The sequence below is a fragment of the Euprymna scolopes genome, chromosome 7 (genome assembly GCF_053919585.1).
Source record: "Euprymna scolopes isolate OS-2025 chromosome 7, ASM5391958v1, whole genome shotgun sequence".
NCBI lineage: Eukaryota > Metazoa > Mollusca > Cephalopoda > Sepiida > Sepiolidae > Euprymna > Euprymna scolopes.
Genome location: NC_136488.1, coordinates 14,655,248 through 14,683,094, shown reverse-complemented (window position 1 = coordinate 14,683,094; position 27,847 = coordinate 14,655,248). Strand labels below are relative to the sequence as shown.

The 27,847-nt window shown below is 32.5% G+C and overlaps 1 protein-coding gene across 1 annotated transcript in view; it reads right to left on the bottom strand.

Moving 5' to 3' along the window:
* Window positions 1–27,847, bottom strand: part of LOC145279611 (uncharacterized) — a 330,448-nt gene that overhangs the window by 159,640 nt on the left and 142,961 nt on the right. Inside the window, exons 2-4 of the mRNA XM_080130805.1 lie at window positions 24,281–24,489; window positions 14,740–14,826; window positions 7,436–7,598 (exon numbers count right to left, since the gene is read on the bottom strand). Of these exons, the coding sequence (XP_079986931.1) occupies window positions 7,436–7,598; window positions 14,740–14,826; window positions 24,281–24,489 (459 nt within the window). The remainder of the gene's footprint in view (window positions 1–7,435; window positions 7,599–14,739; window positions 14,827–24,280; window positions 24,490–27,847) is intronic.

Genomic DNA, 27,847 nt, shown 5'->3' with positions numbered 1-27,847 from the left:
AAAAAATGCAACAATTTTTGATTAATCAAACATTGTAAACATTTAGTTTGGGTTAAAATTTGAAATGAACGTTTTTCATATTTATTTTAGTAATTATCTTGTTTTCGAAGACAATTAGTAAAAATTGAGTTTTGCAAAAAAAAACAAAAAAAAAATAAACAAAAAACAAACAAAAAACAAACAAACAAACAAACAAAAAAAACCGGAGAGTTCTAATTGTAACACAAGAGAGGTGAATATTTCCTGAAAACCGAAACTCTTTGTCTAATTTAGCAAAACTTTATTTTCTTCAAAAACTGTTTTTATGAATAATTAATTTTCTGTCTTATCGTTTTTCATAATTTTTGGATATATTCATTACTGCGACATGACAATTCAGTAGATGCCATTGGTTTTACTTGAAATTTAGTATTTCATTTTTTTAATTTCGCCAGAATAATGACAAAGAACTGCACTCGTTTCTACCTCAGCAAAAGTTCAATATTCTAATCCGTTAAAATGTTCTTGGGAACCAAACGAAATCTCGAAAATACAAGAGTGTGAGATCGATGAAGTAATGTTTCCGACGTAATTCTTCAAGAATTGTTTCTCTTGAAGAATGTGCTGATCTATTGTCTAACTCTCCTTGGTGTATTATCTTTATATTTTTATATTCTTTAATTTTTATTCGCTTTTATATCTCTCCCGGTCACCATGTTTTATCAACAAATAACACAACATATAAAATAGCGACCGCCGATAATTATATAGATTAGCGCTAGAGAACAAAAGATAATAACAAAAAATTGTTTATGAGAAATAAAAATGGTTTTATGTTGTTTTTTTATATATATATTATTAAATAGGAAAATATTTTGAGTTAAAAATCGAAGTATTCTTACATAACAATAAGAACAAAAGTGCGATTTAATACTTCTTTCTCCACAAACAGAAAACCACTGTATCGTGCACACGAAAACCTGGATCGTAAACCATGAGTACTGAAACGAAGTAAAGACTTTTACTGAATAATGAAAATAATTTATTTACAAAATTTAATGAATAAATATAATTTCTCAAACAGAATATCTCTATGAAAAATAACAAAAAATAAAATAATAATAAAAGTATTCTTTCCAACTTTTATTTTTAACATTTCGTTAAAGTTTCGTTTCAGTTTAATTCCAGTCCATTTTTACATAACGTTAGACTCGATTTTTGTAGTATATTAACATATTTCAAACGTGTCTTGCTTTCTATTACATGCATGATAATAAAGGCATTTTTACTCGAAATAATCCTCATTTAATACGACGGCCTCATATTTTTTTTTATTTTGGATTAGAGGGGGGTTATAAATTGCATTGTTATGATGACTGAACTTATGCATTCATGACCTGAAAGTTTCATCTCTATGTTGTAGATATTGACATTGTGAGACTCTAAGAAAGCAACTTCTGTCATTGATGTACGTCATGTTACAAGAACAGAAGCCTGTTGAGAATTCCAATCATAAGTTAAAATAAACACAGGATGTTATTATAAATGGAATGTCCAGTAAATTGTTGATTCTGTTAAAATATTTAATAAATACAAATTTGGTTGGAAACTATTCACATTCTTAGAAAGAATGCATAATAAAATATGGGTTACAGAATTAGACAAGTAGGTTAAATTCCTTTGTAATAAAACAAAGAGAATTGGAAATTTCCTGGTCGTCAGAAATGGTTTAAGAAACGTGCAAATCGCGCATGTTGATAACACGTGAGTTATGGTCACGTTGACCAGACATACATGTGATTTCTCAATATAGGAAAGAGTTCAAAGTTAGTTAGGGGGGATCAGATCAGTCAGATCAGAGAAGCAGAGAGGTTCACACCGATTCTCGGTTAGAGTCAAGGCACCCTCTGGGAAGCGAGAGGGTTTAGAAATAACCATGTAGCAACTTTAAATCCCTGAAATACAAAATCATGTCCGACCGGTCGAAGAATAAATTATCATCATGTTTTTTATAATTACCGTCTTTCTGTGTTCATTGTTACAACGAGAAAGGTAACGTATTTATATTATATGTACAACTGTCAAACGTAAATGTCAAACGCACTTTCAGTCTATCTATGAAGATATTAAAAAATCTCTTGTAGTAACATGTACACTGTCTATTATATATATACAGAACTCTCTTTATATATACCTGTTTATGTCTCCATCTCTCAACAACATGAACATCTTAAGACATATGAACACTCAACACATGAACACTCCTAAGACTGTCTCGATAACACACTAAGACTCTTACAACATGAACAACAACAAATATATAAGTCGTCATCTAAATAAGAACAACGAAACATACTCGCATATTTGGTACGTGTTCTTAATACCACCCATTACATAACACGTCAGAAGCAGAGATACAATATACAAATATTTGTACATGATGTTGCCAAGCTTATTAAAAACCTTGATTTCAGTAAAGCAACTGGGCCCGATTACATTCATAGTCATGACCGCAGTCATAATGTTGAAAAAGCTTCAGCCAGAACTAGCTCCCATATTTACAAAGCTATTTAAACACTGCATTAAGAAGAAATGCTTCCTAACACCCTGGAAAACTTCATCAGTCTGCCCTGTATTAAAAAAATTCCGGAGATCAGTCACCTTGCTCTCAGTACAGACCAGTCAGTTTCTTGTGCATCATGAGATAACCTTTGATAAATAGAGAAGTGGTCAATCACCTCAGCAAAAATAACCTGCTCAGCTACATGCAATATGGTTTCAATTCTGTGAGATATAAAGCTGATGTACAAACTATTATATCACACAAGATTAGTGAATCTCAGGACAAGGGCTTCGTTTCTTGAGCAATAGCTCTTGATATATCAAATACTTTTAATAGAGTATGGCATAAACGTCTACTTCACAAGATCGCCAACTATGAAATAGCTGGAAATGTCCTCTTAATTATTAAATCCTTTTTCTCTGATAGGCTTATAAGAGTAGTTGTTGATGGGTAGAAATCAGAAACTCAGTATAAACACTGAGGTCCTCTTGGTTTTATCCTCTTTTCCTGACCTTCATCCATGATTTCCCAAATCACATTCTTAGATCATTTGTGCAGATGACACAACAATCTATTGCAACACTTCCAAGGCCCAAAATGACCAAGATCTTTCAGATTCTTTATCTTCTGATCTTGAGAATGTGGTGCAATGGGGCAAAAGGTGGCTGGTTAATTTTAATGCATCGAAAACCAAGCGTCTCTCTTTTCATTATAATCACTCTGACACCCATTACGCACCAATTGAAATGAATGGATCTTGTCTTGGGGAGGATCCATATCTTCACAAGCTTCTGAAATGGAACACATCAAATCTGTTGCCAATATCGCTGAAAAAAATGGTTGGATCGCTCTACCACTCCAGTAGGTATCTCACTGCCGATGCAATCCTCTATCTGTATAAGAGCCAGGTATGCCTTAAAATGGTGTACTGTCACCACATCTTGACAGGAGCTGCTCAGTATACCCTATCCAGCCTTGATAGTTGAAAACCGGCTTTGAAGCCTAGTAGGTGATGCCCTTTTCTCTTCCCTGCAACCTCTTTCTAACAGAAAAGATGTTGCGAGCCAGTTTCTGCTCTATCATTATTTTCATAACAAGTGCTTGACTGAACTTCAATTTATGATTCCCTCTTGCAAAACTTTAACAAAAAAACACTTGATTAGCTACAAGCACTATATTCGATTTCCCCCAATATCTATATGTGCCAAAATCTAAATGCAAATTCCATGAGCAAAGCTTCTTTCCTAGTCTGTGGAACACTGTTCCGCTATCCTGCTTTCCAGTTGAATACAACATGGTAGCCTTCAAATCCAATGTAAACAAGTTCTTGTTGAGCCATCTCCATAAACAATCGAATTCTATCCAATTTACACCATTAACGATTACTACACTGCCACCTTACATTCATTAACCCTTATCCTCGAGTGGCCTTCGGGCCTTGATAAGAGGTGACTCCCAAGTAAAAAACAATTCTAATCTTTCATTATTTTTTACACATTATTTTTTATTTATTTATTTTTTTTACATGGAGGTCACCACTTATCAATGCTCAGAAGCCACTCGGGAATAAGGGTTATTGTCTGTACAATAATCAATGGGGTAGTGTTGTATTATTCGTTAGTATTGGAGATTTGATAAGGTATCATTACTTAAGGGGGCGGTTCATCAGGAATTTGTTTATGTTGGACTTGAAGACATCCAAGTTGAAGTCAGGAGGGAAACAGGCAGACAGAACAGAGTTCCACAGGGTGCACTTCTTTTCATGGAATCTACGTTTTGATTTAGGTACAGATAAACAGTGGGGAAAATTATTGACAGTGGTTTCAGCTAGACAGGTGTTTTTCGTGAAAGATCGGCAAGGGGGACGAGAGATTGGAGCTCAGACGAGCACTTGCCATGGAAATAACGATAAAATAAAGATAGGCTCGCAACGTCTCTTCTGTGGGAGAGAGATTGCAGGGAAGAAAAAAGAGCATCCTCCACTAGCCCACAAAGTCTATTTTGTACTCTGTCAAGGCAGGATAGGCTGTTTTTAGCAGCTCCTGCCCAGATGTGGCAGCAGTACTCCATCCTTGGACGTACTTGGTTTTTATATAGATAAAGAATGGCATCATTAGTGAGATATCTTCTGGAGCGGTAGAAGGATCCCACCATTTTCCCAGTGACCTTGGCAACAGACTTGATGTACGTGTTCCATTTCAGATCAGGAGTAAAGGTCAAGCCCAGAAGCTTATTAAAACATGGACCCTTCCCTAGACGAGAACCAGCCATTTCAATTGATGCCAGATGGGGATCAGAGCGTTGATGATGCAAAGATAGGAGCTTGGTCTTAGATACATTAAAGGTAACCAGACACCTCTTCCCCCACTGTACCACGTGCTCAGGATCAGAAGAGAGAGAATTTGAGAGTAATAGGAGAGTAAGTAGGAGAAAGGGGAATGGTCTGGACAGAGGAGGAAGAGAGGGTTAGCGAGTGGGAAGGAAAATGGGGAAGAGAGAAAGATATAGAGACGGCTCGAAAGAGAGGGAAAGAGATAGAAGTGTTAACATAAAAATGCTTTCTATATTTTTTTACGGATCAACGCAAGCGTTTCTTACTAAATGAAAGCCGTATGCAATCAAAGTGAAACTTCATGCAAAAACTCTTTGAATGTTATTTGATAGCGTGCTCTTTTTATTTGACGATTCTGATAATAGATTTTTTGTATTAAAGCTTGATTTTCTTAAACTTTGGTTTGAATTCTCCTTGAAATGCGTGTTAGTTTGTATTTGCTTCGAAGCTGGCATTAAATTACAGTATAATATAACTCTGATATGTAAATCAATGAAATCAAACATTTTTCAATCCAATCAATTGATTGCCTGCTCTAGTTGGGGACCCATCGCGGTGCAGTGGGAGGAAGTGTCACATACCTCCCAGCAGTTACTTAGTCCACAATACATTGGAGTCTACATTGCACTGTAGAGAACCTACTGTGGATTTTATAAAATTATTTTTATATATATAATGGCTTGAATTCAAGTTTAAAATGCAGAAGTCAAGTATCATGCTTCAGTTGTACTCTAAAAAGAAATATTCATTTCGAACGCGCCCCTGTCATATCAAAGAACCTACTCTTGAATTTATACCTGGTATTTCTGCTTGTGCTGTGATAATGGCTTCAATTTAAGTTTAAAATGAAAACATCAAGTATCATACTTCAGTTGTGTTTTAAACAGCAACATTCATTTCGAATGTGCCCCTGTCATATCAACGAAAATACTGTTGATTTTATATGATGAGCCTTTCTGCATGTGCAGGAATAAAACTTGTCAATTACACTTGTGGTGTTAGGCTGTATAAGGTGTTAACTTTGGTCAAAATCGCCTGTTCCTTCTCTCATTGGATCTTTCGTTTACCATTTATCGAAAACACTCTGATATAAAATCTATCAAAGAACACTGCCAGCTATATAGAGTACATTTGTGCGAAATTTCATAAAAATCGGCCCAGCCGTTTCGGAGTCCATGAGGAATGAACTCATACACCTTTATATAATAATAGAGTGGAAAGATAGATTACGAATTTTTAAAAACTATTAAACGTTTGAATAATGAGCTTCATTTTCCTTTCAAATTTGATTACCATAAGAATCGATTTGATCCATATAAAATAATTACTTTATATATTACTAGCGGGTGGGGGTGGGGCGGCTTTGCGTGGTAGTAAAATACGCTTAAATATGATATTTTAATTTGTCCAGATTTCGTATATATTATTATAGAGTCGTGATTTCCAAAGTAAAAAAAAGTATTTTATATGCTATCACTTAGAATCGAAACCGAAACCATAGCATTCAAAGCTGGTGACGTTACCACTGTAACAACATGACAAGCATATAAATCCATTTAAAATTAAAAGTGAAAAATAAACTAAGATGAACGTACAAAATGTTTAACGATTTTTTCAATTTTGATTTTTTTCAATTTCTGGCTCCTTAAAAACAATTTTAACCGGCTAAAGACGCTTAAAAGAATGGCCCGTAAAAATCCAATCATTTCAGGCCCCTGCTGCTGCTCTGCGATTTTTAGTTTCGGGGAAGATAGAATTTGAAAATATGGAGACAAACAGACAGCAGACATATAGCCGTTTATATATTGGATTACATGTGCGTGTATTATGTATTAAGCTGCTTCTTATTTGGTGTTATTTTTACGAAGATAATGTTACTAAGGAAATGAATAATTTAGGAGTGAGAGTAGCTCAGCAACTACACGGTCACCTTAGATGCTCACTATTGGTTGGTTGTTTTTGTTTTACGGCATATCAACCCTTTTCGGGTTATTTAACGCCGAATCCAAAGATTTTGAAGAAAATTTTTTTTAATAGAATATATTTGTTGCTTTCACGTCGGTTTCTATTTAACCCATAGTTGGGACCCTAACAGGTACTACCACTCCGGATCAGAGTGGACCTGAGAGCAATGGTAATTAAAGGGTGGCTCCACACTCCCCAAAGCCCACAACCTGGGGCCTCACCACTGGATATAGTTTAAGGTCATATTCAGGACCCCTATGGAGGGACTTTTACCCTCTGCAAGGGGGCAGTCGGCGTATTCTAATGCCCCACCGACAGGGCCGGCTCACTATTGGAAAAGAGCCAAGCGTTTTTCCTTCAACTCTCGCCATTGCGCCACTCACGAGATCTCGTTCCCATATCATATCTAATCATAGAACATTTGTTTCTTTTAGTTTGTAGCTTCCATTGTTTTTTAATTTTTTTTATTCATTTTGTCTATCTGAAATCAAAGCTACACAATAATTCAAGAAATTAAATTTAATATATACATCCCTTACTTGTTTTATGCTGGTGGAATTTCAAAGGAGATTAAACAAAAATTTCGCTGAACTTACTTGGTACGAGAACATAATCTCTTCCAAAATCCAAAGCTTTATTTCCTCTTAGTTTGCCAATTCCATGTTTAACAGAATTCTGTTGTCCGACAGATGGCGCATCAGCAGATTCAATGATTGGCATTATAATGAATTCTTCGCCAAAAACTTTAACGATTCCATGCTGCAATGAAGAAATAAGAAAGCTATGTATCCACTGATTTTGCCAATTTGTGATACGAAAAATTATTTGATAAAAAAAAAAACGATTCCGAAAGTTTGATTACAGGTGCAACCAGAGAAAGATACTTGACAGGCGTCCACGATTTTCAAAAAGATATGCTCATTTTGGGTATTTACTTACCTGCAAACGCTATTTCCAGCAGGATTTTCATGTATGGTATACTCATGCTATCAGTGATAAAGGAATAAAAATACTCAATAATCTAATTAACAAGCTAAAATGACAAAGGTTAATTTGAAAATTTAAAAAGAAATGAATAATTTCATAGAATTTTATATTAAACTATGTAACCGACATTAATCAGGCTATAACATTTTCAATAATAAAATAAAAAGTTCTTCATAGATAAATGCAGCCCATTATACGTGTGGGGTGTTTATACGCTATCTCATTTTTATAGTAGCTTCTTTTTTTCGTCGCCGTTTTATCTAGTCGTTGCAATAGAAATAAGCTTCTTTTTGTGAAGAAAGGGGCAAAAGGAGATGTTTGCTGTGTTTTCTTCAAGGTTTTTATTTGGAGACATCAGTAACATTTGCTGAGATTATCAGTTAACTATATCATTGGCTGTGTCTCATTCACACGGCTTCCATGGAATTTGTTTCTCTCAGTTCAAAAACGAAACGTTATTCATCTCTCTTCAATTTTGTTTTGTTTATTGTTTGACCTGTTGTCTCCTGCATAAACATTACGTCACCTATTATTCATTTAATCCTGAGAATAAATTTGTTTTACAGATCTGAGTTATCATACACTCAGTGTGACTCTTGTCAAAATCCACACTAGCTAATTTAATCGTCACTCTCGTAGGGCCTCTGATGTGTACCAAGACTTCACACCAACCGTCAGCGACACCGGATGTGTACATTTCTCTCTCCACAAGAGACTGACCCTTCGGATGAGTACCACCAACAAAATGAAGAGAAAAGAAAACACTAAGTTTTCTTCTATGAATAAGTTGTTTTTACAATAAAAACCTCAGACCCCCCACCCCCACCAAAAATGATTTTAATCAATTAATAAAACAATTCTGGTTCCATAAGGGTTCGGAAGAAAGGTACAATTCGGTAATTAGTGGAAACAAAATATATTGAACAGAAAAGCAAATATGGCAAATAAAGAGTGTGGGTATACGTCAGTCCGACTGCCATGTGTACATGACTTGTGCATAATCGCCGAGAGGCATACTTTTTCTGTCTTTATAGTAAGTGGTGTCATGGGAGAACATTTTCTGCATAAAAACATTACAATTTCTTATAATAATATTAAAAATTATTACTATTAAAAACATTACATTAAAATTAGAATATAAAAAAAGTTCTTTTTAAAAGTTTCTGGAAAGTTCTAAGTTGTGGTGATCTATCTGGAGTGTTTCTGGAACTTTCCATTCGCCAAAAGTATAAAAGAACACCGGTAGCGTCAACTCTTCAGTTAGAGAGTCAGTTTGAGTCGTTACTCTGCTCCAGGTTGTCAGATACTGACTAGATTAACTCCAGCCAATATTTCCTGAGATCCAAATCCGGTCGAAAGGAATCTTATAAGAAGAATCAATTACAAGCAGCCCTCAAAGAAAATTGGACACATTTGGTAATTATAAAGATTTTCTTGCCTTTTCTCTGACTAAAGAAATATTGTTATCAATTTTCAAGAACTCGGTCTTTTTTTCTAAACGTAGACTAGACTGAATTAAGAACTTGCTTATCTCCCTTTGGTCATTTGTAAATATTTTTGTTTCTTTGTTTTCATGTGCAATAAATACTTTTTTTTATTTTTCTTTAAACTTTAAGTTTTAGTTTTTTAAATATATGTTGCATGTTTAATACCCTAGACTCAAACATGTAGCAGTGGAAGAGTCCATTGTTATCCGTAAGGTGAGTGCCACATCAATAACATTATTCGATTTTCTAAAATTTCAAATTCAATTTACATAAAAATGTTTTCAAAGATGTGACCGTGTTTCTCTATTTAAAATGGAACTAATTTATCAAATCGAAAGGAACAAAAAGAGTGTGAAAATTTCTAGAGGCACAGAAAACCAAACGAGAGCTAGCATCATCATCATCAAGAACAACAACAACAACAACAACAACAAGAAAGAGACAAACACTGAATATAATAGAATAACTGGCAAAAATGATTGCTGTTCTCTACTGCTCCATTTTTTTTTTTATTTTCATTCAGAGTATAGAATTGTTTCGGCCTACCACCAAAATATTAATAATGCTTACAATACATGATGAATTTCTCTATTTTTTTGTAAGTCTATCATCAGTACTTATGTAAATAAGTAAATAAAAACGGGCAAACTGTGTTGCATTCCACATTAGTTTTATAATTTGTATTATTATAGAAATTTTTAAAAATTTTCTTTACAATAAAGGGGTAATGCTTGGGAGGATTATCAAGTAGTAGCAGAGAATTGTCTACACGTATTCAAAAAGCAATACATCCTATTTTTTAAGTAAAAAAATGTTGAAGAGCTATGAAGACGGGAGTGATGCCATTAAAACGAGCAACCTTTTGTGCTCCAGAATTTATGTTTCTACATTGTCACCATCTTTCTGAATACTTTTTTGCCAACGATGGGATAGTGGTTGTGTATGGGTGACTGGAGCGTGCTTTGTCAGAGTCATTATACCAATGCAATTTTCAATATCCTCTGATCTATTCAGGTGGAATAAACATAGACGGAATTACTTTTGGAACACCTTAATAAATATACAAATACAAATATATATTATAGGTGTGCTAGTTTTCCAGTGTTTATATGAATCAGATGAGGTGGAAATACAGAAATCCCACACAAAAAAAATAAAGTAGTTTGTAAAAGTATGTTATTGGTCCGATGTATGGTGTTCATTATGATGCAGTTTGAAGTGTCAAATCTAAATGTGATCTTTTCTCTTGTGAAATGCGTTTTTTCTGCATAGTTGTTTTAATCCTCTATGCAGAATTGTTCATTTTTCATACTTTACTGCCCTATATAATTCTTTACTTTTAAATAAGGTAATGGTTTTTTTTTTTTTGTTTTTTTTACAAAAGTGTCACCATTTATCAAGGCCTGAAGGCCACTCGAAGATAAGGGTTAATGAGTGTATAGTCACCAAGACAGCAGCATTGTGATCGTTAGTGGTGGAAATTGAGTAGAATTAGATTAAGGGGACGTTTCAGCAAGAACTTGGTTACATTGGACTTGAAGATGACCATGGTGTAATTAGCTGGAAAGCCGGCAATTGGAACAGAATTTTGCAAGTGAGTAATTCTAGGAAAGAAGCTTTATTCATGGAATTTGTGATTAGATTTAGCCACATATAGAGAGTGGGGGAAATTGTGAATAGTGGTTGTAGCTAGATGAGTGTTTTTGTGAAAATTTGGCAGGAGTAAGAACATAGATTGAAGCTCAAACGAGCATTTGCCATGAAAATAATGATAGAGCAGAGCCAGGTTCGTCTCTTCTGTGGGAAAGAGATTGCAGGAAGGTGAGAAGGGCATCGCCTACTACATTTCAAAGTCGATTGTGAACTTTGGCAAGGCAGGATAGAGTGCTTTAAGCAGCTCCTGTCAAAATGTGGCATCAGTAGTTCATTTTAGGAAGTATCTGGCTCTTATACAAGTAGAAGATTGGGTCAGGGGTTAGATACCTTCTGGAGTCGTAGAATGATGCAAACATTTTCTCAGCAACCTTGATTACAAATTTGATGTAAGTCTTCCATTTCAGGTCATGAGTGAAAGGGCGTCTCAAAAGTTTGTCAAAGCATGTAACTTTTTTGAGATAACTGCCATTCATATTAATTGGAGCATATGACTCTTTCAAGTTTTTTATAATCCTTTTGCAGTGATTGCTGACAGTTCTAAAAGTAACTTAGTTTCAAAACATATATTACATTTAAAGCAGTTTAAGTAGGAGTTTCTATGTGCAATGGCGGGAGCACATTCAGAGGTCTACCATGGCTAGCTATTCGATTTCTGTTGGAATGTCTTGATGTATTTTCGAACAGGATGTTGTAATTTCATCAACACAAAAATTAAAATCTTGTTGTAAATTTTAAATGTAGATTTTGTTTGATATTTGATTCAAATCTTCTTCTTTTATTTTAACACGCCCCCCCCCCCTCTGCCAGCAGTATTACTTACAACTTAATCATTTCATAAGAGGGTCTGTCTGTTACATTTCAGTTTAAAATAACATTTTTAGATACATCCATGTATCTCTAAAAAAGGCTCTGTCTGTCCACCCGTATTGTTTGGATTATTCAGACTATTGTTCTCATTTTGAAAATTATTTTCACAGCGTTTCAGCTGACATAACCTCCGACCTTCTTCAAGTGTTGAACTTGGGAATCTTTATATCGAATTCCAGAAACTGCATGGAATTTCAAATGAAGCCTTTTATTTAATTGAGAATAGCATACTCTTGTTTCATCAGCCATGACTGGGTAGAAGTCCTAACTAATTTGCAATTGTATTTTGAGTTTCAAGTTTCACTTAAAACTGAATTTACCCAATACTTTATTCATCATACCACAAGTCCTTGCAGACAATTCTAGTATGAACTTTGGGAGTCTTAAACCTATTTTTGTTTTTAAATGTAAAATCTTACGACTTATCCTTATATATCACTACTTATAAATACAGATTACATGTGTGTGTGTGTGTGTGTGCGCGCGCGCGCGCGCGTGTGTGTATATTATTTTTAATTAATGGTTTTCTGTCCTGGTTGATAGTACAAGAGCATGCTACTCTTGTAGACTGAATAAAGGTGCCGTTCAAAATTCCGTGCAGATTTCTGAGTTCAGCAGAAAGATTCCCCAGATACACTTGAAATCAAAGGTTATATCCACCGAGACGTTGTGGAAAATAACGCTCAAGATGAGAACAGTAGTCCAAATAATACGAATCTATCCTCATCTCCAAAATTTAGAAATAGCATAACATAAATATTATATTTAGATGCATCCATTTGTCCATCACATATGGCATAATCACATTGACACTGATTCTTAGTAGATCACTGAAGTTAAGCAAGCTTGGCCCTGGTCAGTATCAGATGAGTGATCATTTCGGGAATATCAGGCGCTGTATGTAGGAGGATGTAGACACCTCACTGCATGAACTGCAAAAACCTAACATGGTTATCTCCCCTGATGGGCATATACATGCGACTGAGGACCACTTTTGAATTTAATATTTCCTTGAAACTCTCTCTTTCAGAAAAAACCGGTTCAACCCAGCTAGGGTGAGTGCTGCTGGCTAACTGGCCATCTGTCAGTCATTTGTTCGATAGTATTTTTACCGCTAGGCATGTAGATTGGGCAGACGCATCTTAAGAACAGTTGTCTCGTTTTTTTTTTTATTCAAGTGCATTTCATTAGTCTGGCCAATACAGCATCCAGTTAATGTACTTGGAGATCTTGGATTGTTATCATTGGACTTTGGCCAAATTTGTAATTATGACTGGTTGATGATTTAATTCTTGAAGATCACTAAATTGACAGAATGAAAATATTGTGATGCTTTTTGAGTGCCTTCCACCAAATAGAAATGAAAAAGCTTATTGGACAGTGATAAATGGATTTCTTTTGTTGTATTCTTTTTTGTCCTCTCACCAAACAGATTCAGTTAACGTGATCGCCTTTCAAGGACAAGGAAAAGTAGGTTTAGAGTTTCACTGCCTGTAATTTATATATATATATATATATATATATATATATATATATAATATATATATATATAACTAGCCTGGGTGCACGGCGTTGCCCAAGTGTTTGGACGTGTGTGCTGAGCAAAAAAAAAAAAGTGGCAGTAGGCAGGCAGGCTCGAACGCGTACCATTAAAGAGGCAAAGAACGTGAAAAAAAAACCCTGACGTCTTTGCTGGTGCGCCCATCGCCAAACCGGAAGTGACGTAGGTTTAAATTAAGGCTTAATCGAAAAGAGGCGATGATTTTCGAAAATATCGCCGAAAATGCAACCCCTCCCTGTAGAAAAGAGCCCAGTTGAGGGTGAAGGAATTAATATTTTTAGCCAAATTTTCACTATTTGTCATCTGAAGGGTCGAGTTCAAAATGATACCAATCTTGTGAAAATCCGTCCCCTCTGTCGAAAGTTTTAGGCAGACATACATACATACATACATACATACATTCAAACAGACATGTTAAATTTATATTATAGATTAACTGAAATTTTGAAATACTTATAGATTATAGATTGTATAATACTGTAAAATCAAAGTCTATATAATATTAGTCTTAATATTTATAAGACAATTCCAAACAGGTAAAAAAGCTCAATATACGAGATAGACAAGCTATTTGTTGAAAATTTATGGATTAAGAAAATTTTTAAAATTTTGTATTCCTCATTGAAAAATAAATTTCCTGTAAATTTAACTATATATATATATATATATATATATATATATATATATATTATATCATTCAAATTGATTCACATGACAAGCTCAATGAAGTTATGTCTCCGGCTTCAGAGTTTATATACTATTTGGATGCATCCTAATAATAAAAGACAGAATCAGTCCACAAACACTATTTTTTATTTATTTTTTGTTTTGGCAACTGTGTATATTTTTCCTTTCTGTCTTATTCACTTTCGCAACCCGTAATGAAAAATATTTTCTTCGTTTTTATACAAAACCTAGATCACTCTAGACACTAAACAGGCTCGACAGTACTCTATTGTTATGCATTTCACACTCGACTGATTTTAAACACCTGTAAATAAAAAAAAAACACTTAGCTCAGGGCTATAGTTTACAACATAACTTATAAAGATATAAATCATTGCACATAAAAAATTCAGCTAAATCAGATAACTGGAAGGTCGTCAGGGGCATTACTTATTGAACGTCCATCATATATAATTAGATATTTAAGATAAATCTCTTCCTACTCCATGTTAATATGCTCCTGGAGTTGATTTCGACATTTGTTAGTATTTGATATAAAATCCTAGTTGTCCATCTGTCTACTCTGACAACTGCTTTAAAAAAATACTTATCTTTGCCAATTCTTCATCCCAGTTGATGTATTTGTACATTCCGGGACTAATAGGGTTAAACTTACCAGTTCAAATGTTGTCCCAGATGGGTCGACTGGTAAAGCGATCACAACAGCCCCATTTTCTTTGTCTTGATAACATCTTTCGAGACCCTGCAATTAAATATGAATGGATATCATTAAATATCTTTGAAAACTTTCGAGGCAAATACCAATATCAATAAACATCACAAAGTGATAAATGAAATGCATGGCCGACGGAGAACTTTACGAATCTACAAATCAACAATTCCAAACAAAATCATCCAATTCGAGAAGAATTTCAGTCTTTCAGCGACATTTCAAACAATCTTTATGACATCCCGATAGCAATAATAGATACGTGAAGTTCAGACAGAGCATAAGTACATAGTAATGGACGTGAAAAATAAATACGGAAAATTGATACATAAAATATTATATCTACTTATAACATTTCATGTGAATACATAAAAAAATAATAATAATGATGCATATTATGACATCCCGATAGCAACATTGTGAAGTTAAAACAGAACACAAACACACACAAACACACACACACACACACACACACACACACACACATATATATATATATATATATATATATATATATATATATATATATATATAGTATTTCTTCGAAACTCCTCGGATTAAGGACTATCCACTTATCAAGTGTTTCCTTGTCAGATTAAATATGTTTTTAACTCTTTTTCAAAGTGTTTTTAACATGTTTTATTAACTGTTTGCTCGTATATATATATGTATATATATATATATATATATATATATGTTTTATTTTTTATTACACATATTTGCTCTGCAATAGTATTGAGCACTCTTTTCAGGTTTTTACTAATTATCAGTTTTACCAAATATATATACATATTAGTGATAGGACGATTCCAATATTTTTTCGATTCCGATACAATTACCGATTTCGTACTAAATTCCCGATTTCGATTCCGATTTTATATAAATCTCTAACAATTTAACAATAAAGTTGTTATTTTTTCTGATTACCGTAAACACACATGTTACATATGTATATATTTTCTAAAATGTAAAAACACATTTTGGGGGTAATCTATGGATTTTAGCATAACTTGTAGTGTTAAATCAATAAATATTTATTAATTTTTTTATCAATATCAGTAGTGAAAGATCTTGTTTAAAAAAGATCCGTTGAAAAACGAGCATTAATTAATTAATTAATTACTTATTAGGTTTTTATGGTTTCTTATTAGATGATTGGTTTCATTTTACTATTATGTGGAATTCTATTTATACATAGTTTCTACATTCTGCATAATTGCATAGAATTTAAGATTAAAACGTTCTAGCACATGGAATATATATATATATATATATATATATATATATATATATATATATATATATATATATATATATATATATAGGTGACCTTGTTGGTGTGTGTGATAAAAATCTCTACCACACTCCTCTCTAAGCATTTGGTCTACAGAGTTCAAATTTGATATATAGGGTGTTTGGACCTGTAGCACACTTTCGATTTGATTTTTAGCCGACAAAAATTGCTGCTAAGGATTTAAAATTAAAAAGGAAACAGTTGACCTTGCTAGGATAAGTCGAATAAAATATTACTCCTGTTACTTTTCCACATGTGCCAAATTCATTTCTACAAGTACTTTAACGGTGAATGCTCTGACGAACTGCAAGCACTTGTGCCCCCTCGACGTAAATACCCCCGACCGACAAACCCGACAAGCAGCTTACTCCCACCCCTTCACAGTAGAGATCCCTAGATCTAAGAGAGCCTTCTACTCCAGTAGTTTCTTCCCCAAGACAGCTAGACTTTGGAATTCCCTGCCGGGTCCCTGCTTCCCCAACTGTACTGACATACAGAAGGTAAAGTGCAACGTGAACCGACATCTTGCTGCTCAACTTCCTACACAGTACCCCTGATGTCTATGTCCCTGATAGTAGCCCCCTACAACAAAGTGACAATATGCCTTGTTTGGGGTGAAAATGTAATAAAAAAAAAAAAGAAAAAGAAGTCACTTAATTTTTAATCTTTCGTATCCATCTGTCGGTAGCTCAGACAGTAACGACGCTGGAGAGATAAAGAATGGCTAAGGCTGGAGCACAAAACGTTCCTGTTTTTTGTATAACTTTTGAAATCATTATTTGCTAATAATCAATAGGAAATTGGTTCTATAATAATAAATATGAAATTTGCATGAATTAAAATATAATGTTTATGTGTATTTTATAACTGGGCAATGCCGGGCGGCCAACTAATATATAGTAATGGCTGTGAAATCATTAGAAGAGTCTGACCATCGTTTGCAAAATCCTCAGGTTGTTAAGTGACAATGGCTCCAAAGGCTATGCTAACGTATAGCCATAACACCAATTGGTATAGAGACGAACATGTGCAATGTCTAGAGTTTTTGTTTTCGTTTTTTAATTTTCTTAACATTTTGAAGATGTGATACGTATCTTACCAGATGCCAGGAATTCATTCACTATCTCATACATTTCAACCGAGAGATCTTTTTAAGATTCTAACCGTCCCTTTAAGTGCAGTTGTTTAAATCTCTCTTGCACTTTGTTCATCAGATATATTTTCTAGGTAGTTTTTGCAATTCTTGTTTTATGAGTCCGATTGCTCCTATAATTACTGGAATGAGTGACTGTAACATCAGAGTTTTCCTTCGCCTAAATGAATACCTTCGCAAAGAGTAAGGGGTTCATCCCTTCCAGTGAGGTAACTGCATATCAGATAATTAACTATGGTATTTCTATGCTTTCATGCACACATACATGCATACAAATATATATATATATATATATATATATAGTAATTTATGAAAATATATATAACATGAGGTTAGAAGAACGACCATATTAGTTTTTTTTTTTTTAAATAAACAAATATTCACTTATTTAAAGTTTCAAAATTTTGGCTTATAACAAGTCCCTCATCAGGATTTGTTTCAAAAACAATACAATACATTTTTTTTCTTTTTAACTTGATATGATGTCGTTTGGCGTAGTCTATTTGTAGAAGATGGTGATTATGTATTGTCCAATCCAGTGGGTACGCCAGTTCTCACGTAATTAAAAAAAATTGCACATGGTCGTTCTTCTAACCTTTTGTTTTGATTTTCATTTCCTCTGTGCTTCTAAAAAGTGGATTACTACCAATACTATCTATTTGCGTGAGAACCAGCGTACCCACTGGACTGGACAATACACAATCACCATCTTCGACAAATAGGTTGTTCCAAACAATATCATGGCAAGTAAGAAAAAAAAAAGAAAAAAATGTATTGCATAGTTTAAAAAAAAAAAAACTCCTAATGAAGGCTTTGTTATAAGACGACAATTTAAAAATTTAAATAAATGAATATTTGTTTATTTCCCCCCCCCCAAAAAAAAAATCGCACGTGGTCGTTCTTCTAACTTCATGTTTTAATTTTCATTTTCTCCGTGCTTCTAATAAGTGGATTACTAGAACCGGCGTACCCACTGGACTGGACAATACACACTTCACTGAGCTTCTACTGGCATTTGTGGAAAACGCATACTCCCAGTTCTGGATCCATATCGAGGCAGTGATTGAAGCTGAAAGCGGCTACATTGAATATATTTCAGCTCTACTACATAATTAAGTTAGCTGAATTGATTTTTTTTCAACAGAAGTTTTAAAATAAAGCTTTTGGGCGACAAATGTATCGTTCCACCCTGTACATGTATTTGTATCATTAACAGTGAAACTGCACAGCTAGTTCCACCATTATATCTTGAGTTGCGTCAGTTTGAGTCTATCCGTCGCACCTTTGAATTGTTCTTCTACCTGTAAACTTACATTTCTTCTTATATACTCATTAAACAATGCTTCAAGCAAACTAATTTAACTTAATATTTTTAAAGAGTTTCGGCTTTCTAAAATTTCAAATTAAAAATTTTCTTTTTCTTTTCCAATTGGTGGGTGAAAATTTTTGAAATTTTGGGAATTCCTTTTGTTATTACATTAATAGGCAATCCTTAATTTTCCCTTAACAGCTCATATTTTCGCGAAATATTTAGGAAAAGATATGAAATTAAAAGAATTTGAATCTTGTGTTAAACATTCATGACTTCCTATGTCCATTTAACAGCTGTAACTTAGGAATGCTTAACCAATAATAAATTACATATCTATTCGTTGTATGGTCGATTGATCAGTTAACTTTGTAGTTACCATTAGTCCAGGTTATCACCTGGGCAAGCAGTCCGACAGAAACTAGGCCATTTTGGTGGCCTCTTTGCTGTCGGACTGATGCAAAGTGTTTTTTACAGTCCATAGAGGTTCACTCTCCCAGGCGTTGCCTCCTGGCTTTCGGTAGGAGCAAGTTTATTGCTTGTTGCTTAAGGCGCCCACACCGGGCAATGCTGACTAAGCTACTCAGGCATATTTTTGCAGGACCAAAGTGCTCCTCTTGGAGCACTGACTCATGTTCCCACCTTCCGCCCTTGTGTCACATCCTCTCATGGTGGGAGAGAGGTAAATATCAGTCGAGTGGAAAACAATACACAAATATAATTATGTAGAATAGATTTATTCTGATAGACATAATAATAGATGTCCTTGCCAGAGGGAAATAACTAGTAATTGAGTTAGCAAGTAAACCGCTAAAGATTCCCCTATTTAACTCCCAGTTTCAAATCTCAACTCCGTTTCGATCTCCTTAAATATACGTGAATAGTAGTCACGTGTTTGAGCCATGCCATAGCACCATTTTGCAAAACAATTGCTAATAAAGATTTTGATGATTGGGCCTAAGTGCAGCAAAAAAAAAAAAAAAAAAAAAAAGAAAAAAAATCGAGTAAAATGGAAAGTATCAACTTTATCATGGCTGGCGTATCTGAAATCGGAAATTGCGAAACACTGTTAATCCCAAACAATATTTTCAAAAAAAATCCCCAATTATCTTTTAGCCAGGATATTTCTTTTAGTAAACAATTTGTTTTCAACAATTTATTTTTTTTATAATTTGAAATTTAAAAAGAAATTTAATTTTGAAAATATTTTTCAAGAACTAATAACATCAAACTTTTTTTTCTTTGAGAAAAAAAATATATATACATAACGAGAAAAATAGAGACGAAAATTTCAAAAGGACTGGTTACGGTCAATACTAGTCTTCGCCAGCGAAAGTCTTTGTTATTATTATTCTATTATTACTAATATATATATATATATATATATATATATATATATATATATATATATATATAACAGCATATATATATATAACAGTATATATATATATAACAGTATATATATATATATATAACAGTATATATATATATAACAGTATATATATATATAACAGTATATATATATATATAACAGTATATATATATATATAACAGTATATATATATATATAACAGTATATATATATAACAGTATATATATATATATATAACAGTATATATATATAACAGTATATATATATAACAGTATATAACAGTATATATATAACAGTATATAACAGTATATATATATATAAAACAGTATATATATATATATATATAACTATATATATATATATATATATATATATATAACAGTATATATATATATATATAACAGTATATATATATATATAACAGTATATATATATATATATAACAGTATATATATATATATATATATATATATATATATAACAGTATATATATATATATATATATATATAACAGTATATATATATATATATATATATAACAGTATATATATATATATATATATATATATAACAGTATATATATATATATATAACAGTATATATATATATATATATAACAGTATATATATATATATATATATATATATAACAGAATATATATATATAACAGTATATATATATATATATAACAGTATATATATATATAAAACAGTATATATATATAACAGTATATATATATATATATAACAGTATATATATATATAACAGTATATATATATATATATATATATATATAACAGTATATATATATATAACAGTATATATATATAACAGTATATATATATACTGTTATATATATATACTGTTATATATATATACTCTTATATATATACTGTTATATATATACTGTTATATTACTATATATATACTGTTATATATATATATACTGTTATATATATATACTGTTATATATATATACTCTTATATATATATACTGTTATATATATACTGTTATATTACTATATATATACTGTTATATATATATATATTGTTACATATATATACTGTTATATATATATATAACAGTATATATATATATAACAGTATTTATATATAACAGTATATATATATAACAGTATATATATATAACAGTATATATATATAACAGTATATATATAACAGTATATATATATATAAATATAACAGTATATATATAACAGTATATATATATACATAACAGTATATATATATATAACAGTATATATATATAACAGTATATATATATAACAGTATATATATAACAGTATATATATAACAGTATATATATATAACAGTATATATATAACAGTATATATATAACACTATATATATAACAGTATATATATATAACAGTATATATATATAACAGTATATATATATAACAGTATGTATATATAACAGTATATATATAACAGTATATATATAACAGTATATATATAACAGTATATATAACAGTATATATATAACAGTATATATATAACAGTATATATATATATAACAGTATATATATATAACAGTATATATATATATGTATATATAAGAGTATATATAACAGTATATATATAGATATATATATAACAGTATATATATATAACAATATATACATATATATAACAGTATATATATACATATATAAAACAGTATATATATAACAGTATATATATAACAGTATATATATAACAGTATAATATATATATAACAGTATATATATAACAGTATATATATATAACAGTATATATATAACAGTATATATATAACAGTATAATATATATATAACAGTATATATATAACAGTATAATATACATATAACAGTATATATATATATAACAGTATATATATATAACAGTATATATATATATAACAGTATATATATATATATATATATATAACAGTATATATATAACAGTATATATATATATATATAACAGTATATATATATAACAGTATATATATATATATATAACATTATATATATATAACAGTATATATATATATATATATATATATATATATATATATATATAACAGTATATATATTCCAGTTATAGTGCTGAAAAAGTTCCAACCGGAACTTGCCCCCAATACTTACAAAACTGTTTAAGCGTTGCCTTAAGGAACAGTGCTTTCCAACACCCTGGAAAACCTCATCAGTATGCACTGTATTTAAGAATTTAGGTGATAAGTTGTCTCCCTCTCAGTACAGACCAATAAGTCTCCTGTGTGTCATGAGTAAGTTGTTGGAATCCATATTAAATAAAGAAGTAGTCAACCACCTCAGCAGAAATAACCTTCTTAGTGACATGCAATATGGTTTCCGCACTGCAAGATCTACAGCAGATGTGCTAACTGTTATATCTCATAGGATTAGTGAATCTCTTGACAAAGGCTTCTTTTCCAGGGCAATTGTTCTTGACATATCAAAAGCCTTCGATAAGGTATGGCATAAGGGCCTACTTCACACGATTTTCAGCTACGGTATCACTGGAAATGTTTTCTCAATCATTGAATCATTTCTCTCCGATAGGTTCATAAGAGTAGTAGTTGATGGGCAGAAATCAGAGGCCCACAGTATTAATGCTGGAGTCCCTCAGGCGTCCATCCTAGGCCCAACTGTCTTCCTGATCTATATCAATGATCTCCCAAAACACATACTTAAATCATTTGTTGACATCTATGCTGATGACACGACCATCTACGGCAACACATCAAAGACGTAAATGACAAAGTTCTCTCTAATTCTCTCTCCTCTGATCTTGAGCACGTGGTACAATGGGGGAAGAGGTGGCTGGTCACTTTTAATGCATCCAAAACCAAGCTTCTATCTTTACATCATAAACCCTCTGATCCCCATCTGGCATCAATTGAAATTGATGGCTCTCGCCTGGGTGAGGCTCCATGTTTTGACAAGCTTTTGGGTTTGACTTTTACTCCTGATCTGAAATGGAACACGTACATCAGGTCTGTTGATAAGGATACTGGGAAAATGGTAGGATCCTCCTACCGCTCCAGAAGATATCCCACTACTGATGCAATTCTCTATCTGTATAAAACCCAAGTACATCCAAGGATGGAGTACTGCTGCCACATCTGGGCTAAAAACAGGCTATCCTGCCTTGACAGAGTACAAAATAGACTTCGTAGCTTAGTGGGGATGCCCTTTTCTCTTCCCTGCAGCCTCTCCCCCACAGAAGAGACGCTGCGAGCCTGTCTTTGTTTTATTGTTATTTCCATGGCAAGTGCTCATCTGAGCTCCAATCTCTGGTCCCCCCTCGCCAATCTTTCACGAGAAACACCCGTCTGGCTGAAACTACTGTTAATAATTTTCCCCACTCTTTACCTGTGCCTAAATTCTAACGTAGATTACATGAGCAGAGCTTCTTTCTCAGAAGTGCACGACTGTGGAACTCTCTCCCGTTTGCCTGACTACAACTTGGATGTCTTCAAATCCAACATAAAAAAGTTCCTGACAAACCGCCCCCTTAAGTAAGACACTCTATCAAAACCCCCAATACTAATTATTAGTACAATACTATCTCATTGATTACTGTACACACAATAACCCTTATCTCTGAGTGGCTTCCGGGCCTTGATAAGTGGTGACCTCGATGTAAAAAAAAAAAAATATTTTTAATATATTAATTAATAGGGCTATGACAACAGCATATTCTTTTTCTTGTTTTCATTCTCAGGCATATATCCAGTAATATCTTATGCTGTTATGTATAGTGATGTGATTCTCTGTTGATTGTGTCTGTGTTGGATATATACTCGAGAGCCAAAACAGTGAAAAGAATATGCTGTTCTCATAGCCCTATTAATTATTAACCAAATATGATTATATTACAAAGTAAGAAACTGATGTAATGACTATTAGTACATCCGGGTTTTTCCTTACAAGAATATGATTGGCTGGGTAAGCAATAAATACCGACTGGCAGAGCACCTTAGGAGCTTGAAAAATATGAACAAAACCTAACGCTAAAGGATATTACCAACTACCACCACTAAATCCCCTCCTCTGTGCATTAAGGCAACTCAATTGTATTATTCTATCACAGTAGCCAAAATAACTCTGCTACTTCAAACAAATATATTCATTTCGCATTGCATATCATAAACAATTATTAAAAAGTAATACGTTCAAACTGATTTCTATAAATGATAAAATATAAATTCTGTCAAAAGTTATGTGGCCTCAAATGATGAGATTTTTTGAGAATTAACACCGGTTCACAATTTTTTTGCTTTCAAGTGATGAAGTGGATATTTTCTATTTTGCTAAAAATAAACTGGATTAATATATATTAAAATATTTCTTACCTGAATACTGTGGATCTTTTCTTTAAAGAGTTGTCCGTCCCTCGCAACAAATATTTCATGATCTTTTAAGTTTATCTTGCTGCGGTTTAAATTCAAACTGATCGACGTCGTTGTCGTGGTTACATTGAACAACAGGGTGTCGCTGATGTTTCCTGCTTGGCTAACGTTTGTCTCACTTTCACCGCCCATGAATGTCACATCCACATAATCTGAAAAACAAAATCACAAGACATGTACCAGTCGATTTTAAAAGGAGCATTTTCTACTAAAATATCATGATTTTTTTTTCGTTTCTCTTATCATTTTGTCCTAATCGGACACTAGGCATTCACCCGTTATCTTATCATTTCAACCGAGAGATCTTTTTATGATTCTAACTGTGCCGGCAATTGTTTGTATCTCTCTTGCACTTGGTTCACTAACTTTTACTAGGGTTGTTACTTTCTCGCTTTTGTCCAATATCACTATGTCAGGTTTTGCAGCTCCATTTTCTAGTTACGTAACTGTAGGAATTGCATAACCATAACAGGTGGTCAGCGTATATATATATATATATATATATATATATATATATATTTGTAGTCATCGACATACAGTCCTGTTTCGTTGTATCACAACTCATCAGTGCTGCTAGACTACCATTTCTCCCAAGCCAAGGATTGAACCTAGAACCGTCGTTTTGACAGTCGGCAGTTCTTCCACTCGACCATGGAATCGACGCCCGTAAATAACTCGTCGGAATGTCTATTTAAATAGACACCCGCCACCACTTTTATAGTGCTCAAATCGCCTGTTCGTAAACAAACAAACAACGAGCTTCGCATTTTCAGCCAATTAAGTAGCGGGTGAGATTATTTACGACAGTGCTCTACCCAAAGAGGGGGGCTTATATATATATATATATATATATATATATATATATATATATATATATATATATATATATATATATATATGCATGCATTTAGAAATAGGAAAGCAGCAGTAGTGCAGGTTTATCAGAGTGGGCCCAGTGTACACTGTTTGAGTTCTGTCAAGGTTTTCATAATTACCTTTGGAAAATGTATGAATCCATACGTCCTCCCTCTATAAGTAAAGTAGTAGAGTAGCCAAGAGTTTCAAGCTTTGGTAGAGCAACTAAACTTCTCCTGTGTCTTCCATGTCAAATATGAGTTGTACATTAGCCACAATTGCACAAAATTACTTTCGCCATGAGACTATCATTTTCATTGGTTTTCATGCGCCATTGCTTCAGCTCATCATGACTGAGCCATTTCAAGTCTTTCTTGGGCTGTCCTTTCCTCTCGTACACTCCATTGTTGTTCAAATTAACATATAGCTATAATAATATCTTATTTTCTTTCATAACAAAAAGTTATAATTACGACTTGGCGAAAAATTAAAAAAAACAAACACAGGTAATTTCATATTTGTATTGGCCAACTGTTAAAAAAATCAAATATAAAACGAATTTTGAAGAAAGAATTTAGAGAAATAAATTCTGTTATAATTTTAAAATATATGAAGCTTATCAAAAATAAAATTAGTGAATGCATCGACCCGTCCCAGAAAAAAAAAGTAACTACTTTTCTCTGGGAAAATTCCTAATAAGCAGCTGCGTTTTGTTTTCAGGGGAAATACTTTCCAACATGACAATTTAAATATTTTGAGCCTTTTGTTAAACATTTGATCTCAATAGGTTTGTGTTAGCAAATCAAGCTGTGTGAAAACATAGGTGTTAAAAATATAGGTGTTAAAAATAACTGCTTAATTATTCCTTTTTTGTTTTTTCTCGATCTATTTAATGGTCTTTTTGCGTTCAAATCCAAAATTAAAAAATAAATAATGGAAAGATGTAACTACTATAATAATAATTCTGATTTCGTTTATCAACGTCTCTCTGGAAAGGGATGGGATTAATTTCCAGAGAATTTCCCTCGATCCCGGCTTCAAACCAGGAGCTTTAAAGATCAAGGGTTTTCCTAAGAATGTTGGTGGTACCTACAATAGCAGAGGTCTGAAGGCCGCCTAAAACATCGGGGATTTGTAGTTTTTTCCATTGTCCTTCCAGACGACTTGGTACTACTCCTAGTGTACCAACCACGACCGGGATTATTTGTGTTTTAATCCCGTGTATACGCCTTCTTCTTCTTCTTCTTCTTCTTCTTCTTATTATTATTATTATTATTATTATTATTATTATTATTATTATTATTATAGCAGCAGCAGCTACAATGGTTTTATGACCACTACTATCTATCACAATTTATCAACATTTACAAAAGCCTAACGGCTCTTCGATCATAGACACATATCTAGTTAATAATACTAAAATAATATGTTTCGAAATCAATTCAAACAATTAAAAATACTCGATGTTATCTTCATGAAAACTCAACAAGCTATCAATAATATTGACTATGAAACCAGTAATAGTATTTTAAAACGCTTCACGTAATGCAATTTTATACTGTCACACTAATAATAGCATTATGGAATTTAAATTGTTAATGCGTCTAACTGATTTGACTTGCCCATTTAATAGTTACATTTTGAAGTTCTCTTTTTTCAGCTTTTTTGTTCGTTTGCTTTCTCATCTGATGATGATTCTATGAAGAATCGAAAACGTTCGCGATACATATAAAACATACATTATTCCTTTTTTTATTTTAATAATAAAAAAAGATAATTAGAAATATCTGAAAAAAAGGTATAAGTAAGCAGAAACCTCCACAAACAAATTTTCACAAATTCGTTAAGCATCGGTTTTTATTTGCGTACGATTGTTTCAGCCTACGCCAATCATGTATCCCTTCATGTTATACATAATGTTCGAAATGTATAGAGCATCAGTTTTTGTGACGAAGCATCCTCAGTGTTCATAAAAAGTTAACCCCATTGGCTGGAAAAACCGAAGCGCAATCAGCAGTCATTTATTTTTTAAATATTTTTCTCGATATATCGTTTGTATGTAATATTTTGATTTTATAATTCACACACACACACACACACACACACACACACACACACACACACACACACACACACACATTATAATCATTTCTTTAAGACCTACAGACATGAATGGTTCATCCTTTTGAGAATCATCAATGCAGGGAGTAATGTCTTTGTATGTGTGGAAATGAAAATCAAAAATCAAAAATTATTTATATATTCATCAACTTTTCGTCATTATTTCAAGACTTCCTCGGGATGATTGATTTGGATATAATGCAAGGCAAGATTTGAAAATATTTGGGGCATTTGTCATGTGAAAAGGATGTTTTGTTATTTTTTCGAATGAAACACTGTCATATTTTTCGAAAAAAGAACAAAAGCACCTTTTTTCCTATTATATACACACCAAATACGTTCAAATATTCTGTTAGTATTTTTTTTCCTTAAATCAATCATTCCGAAGAAGTTTTGAAATAAAGATAAAACGTTGATGAATGCACAATTTTGGTTTATCCTTTTTCATATCTCACATTGGAATATTATTATATGTTCATCATATATTTATAAACATTAATAATTATTTTTATACCTACAAACACTAGTGCTTCA